At 51.4% G+C, this 1,627-nt stretch overlaps 1 protein-coding gene across 1 annotated transcript in view; it reads left to right on the top strand.

The window, feature by feature from the left end:
• Positions 1–569: 569 nt before the first annotated feature.
• Positions 570–1,627, top strand: part of LOC138859406 (uncharacterized) — a gene marked incomplete at its 5' end in the record, with an annotated part of 1,899 nt that continues 841 nt past the window's right edge. Inside the window, 1 exon segment of the mRNA XM_070114407.1 lies at positions 570–1,627. This exon segment is cut by the window's right edge and continues 841 nt beyond it. Coding sequence (XP_069970508.1) covers positions 570–872 — 303 coding nt within the window.

The raw sequence follows: 1,627 nt of genomic DNA, 5'->3' as shown, positions 1-1,627 counted from the left end.
CTTATTCCCTTTCGCTCCGGTTGTTCCTCTTAAGTCCTGGCGGGTGGGAATGCATTTATACATAGGCGATGTACACACAAACACCAAATGCATACATACGCATAACATACAGATAGGATTATGTATCTCAGATCCCCCCCCCCCCTTTCGCTTTCTCTCTCTCTCTTTCCTTTTCTTTCCGTATCAATATTAATATTTTCATTATATCTTGCTTAATAAAAAATAGTTTGTATGGTGATAGTATTAGGGATACAGTAGTAGTAGTTTTGTTGTTAATGGTAATATTTAGTAAAAACTTTCTTTTGTGGCGAAATTTGAGCATTTCAATATTTTTTTTTTTCTAATGACTTTCATTGCATGTTATATGTAATGTATACTGAATTATCTATTATATCTCGATGCTGCTCTCTCTCTCTTTCCCTCTATCTATTTGTTTATCTGCCCTTCTATATTTATTAACCGCGAATCAGTTTTAATTCTGCCACTTTTAACCCTATCTTGCCTAAGCTTCCGTCTGTATCTCTGTGTGCTGCCCTCCGGTGCCCCCCCTGACCGCCCTCCCCCCGCAGGCCGCCGCGGCGAGCGCTGGCCTGTTCCCCGGGCGCGACGGAGCCTCCAAGGACGTCGAGGACACCCTGGACGACATTGACGACGACGACGCCACCAGCACGCTCCTGCAGGGCGTCGCGGCGGCGCCCGACCCCAAGAGAGACCTCGTCGACCCCAAGAGGAGCCTCGTCGACCCCACGAGAGACCCCGTTGACCCCAGGAGGGAGCCCGCTGACCCTAAGGCTCCGAGCGAGGCGCCTGCGGGCGCTCCTCCTCCGAGATCGACCGACGGTGCGCGGGCGGCCGAAGTCGCCTCATCCTAGTTATTATAATATATATTTTAATGTTGTTTTTTTCTTTTTTGTTTCTTTCTTATTATATATACTTTTCTTTTCCTCTAGCCTAAAACTGACGGGTGAAGGAACGGGTTTAGAGAGTAGCTTAGGTCGGTGCATCGGGACGAGACCACACGCGCGGCGGAGGGCGAGGGGCGCGCCCATTTCCCTCTCTTTTCATCCTCCGAGGCCACGCCCTCGCCCGGGGAGACGGACTCGCTGGCAGCCGCTCCTCCGGACCATCTCCAGCCCTTCGAAGGAAGCGAGGAAGGAAAAGAGAAGGAGAAATGACCAAGGAAAAGTTCCAAAAAGTCGAGACGCAGCGAGGCGCCTGAGAGGCCGCCGCCTGGCGCTCGCCCTCTCGACGTTCTCGCTGCTCGCGCGTCGACGTTGCATCTCCCCCTCCGCCCTTCTTGCACGCAACGCGAGTGCCGGAGGGCTGTGCAAGCCCTGGCATTGATACGGGTTTGAGGGCTGTGCGCGGCGCCGCGGGGCCAGCCACCTTACCTTGCAGAGAGGACTGTTCAAAGGCAGGGAGATCCCAGGGTATAAATCATAGGTACTTGACACCTGTTCGCATGTGTAGAGAGGTGCTTATTCCTTTCCTCTTTTTTATTTGAATTTGTGATTCCTTTTTCAAAGTTTTTTTTATACATCTGGTCCCCGTTATCCATTAATGATCATCATTCGTGTCCGAGACGCGTTTTGCGCGAAGATTACCTTCGTCGAGGCGTCGGAGCGAG

This window comes from Penaeus vannamei, chromosome 36 (assembly GCF_042767895.1).
Source record: "Penaeus vannamei isolate JL-2024 chromosome 36, ASM4276789v1, whole genome shotgun sequence".
NCBI classification, from domain to species: Eukaryota; Metazoa; Arthropoda; class Malacostraca; order Decapoda; family Penaeidae; genus Penaeus; species Penaeus vannamei.
Note: the sequence above shows the minus strand (reverse complement) of the source record. Positions and strands in the feature narration are given on the sequence as shown.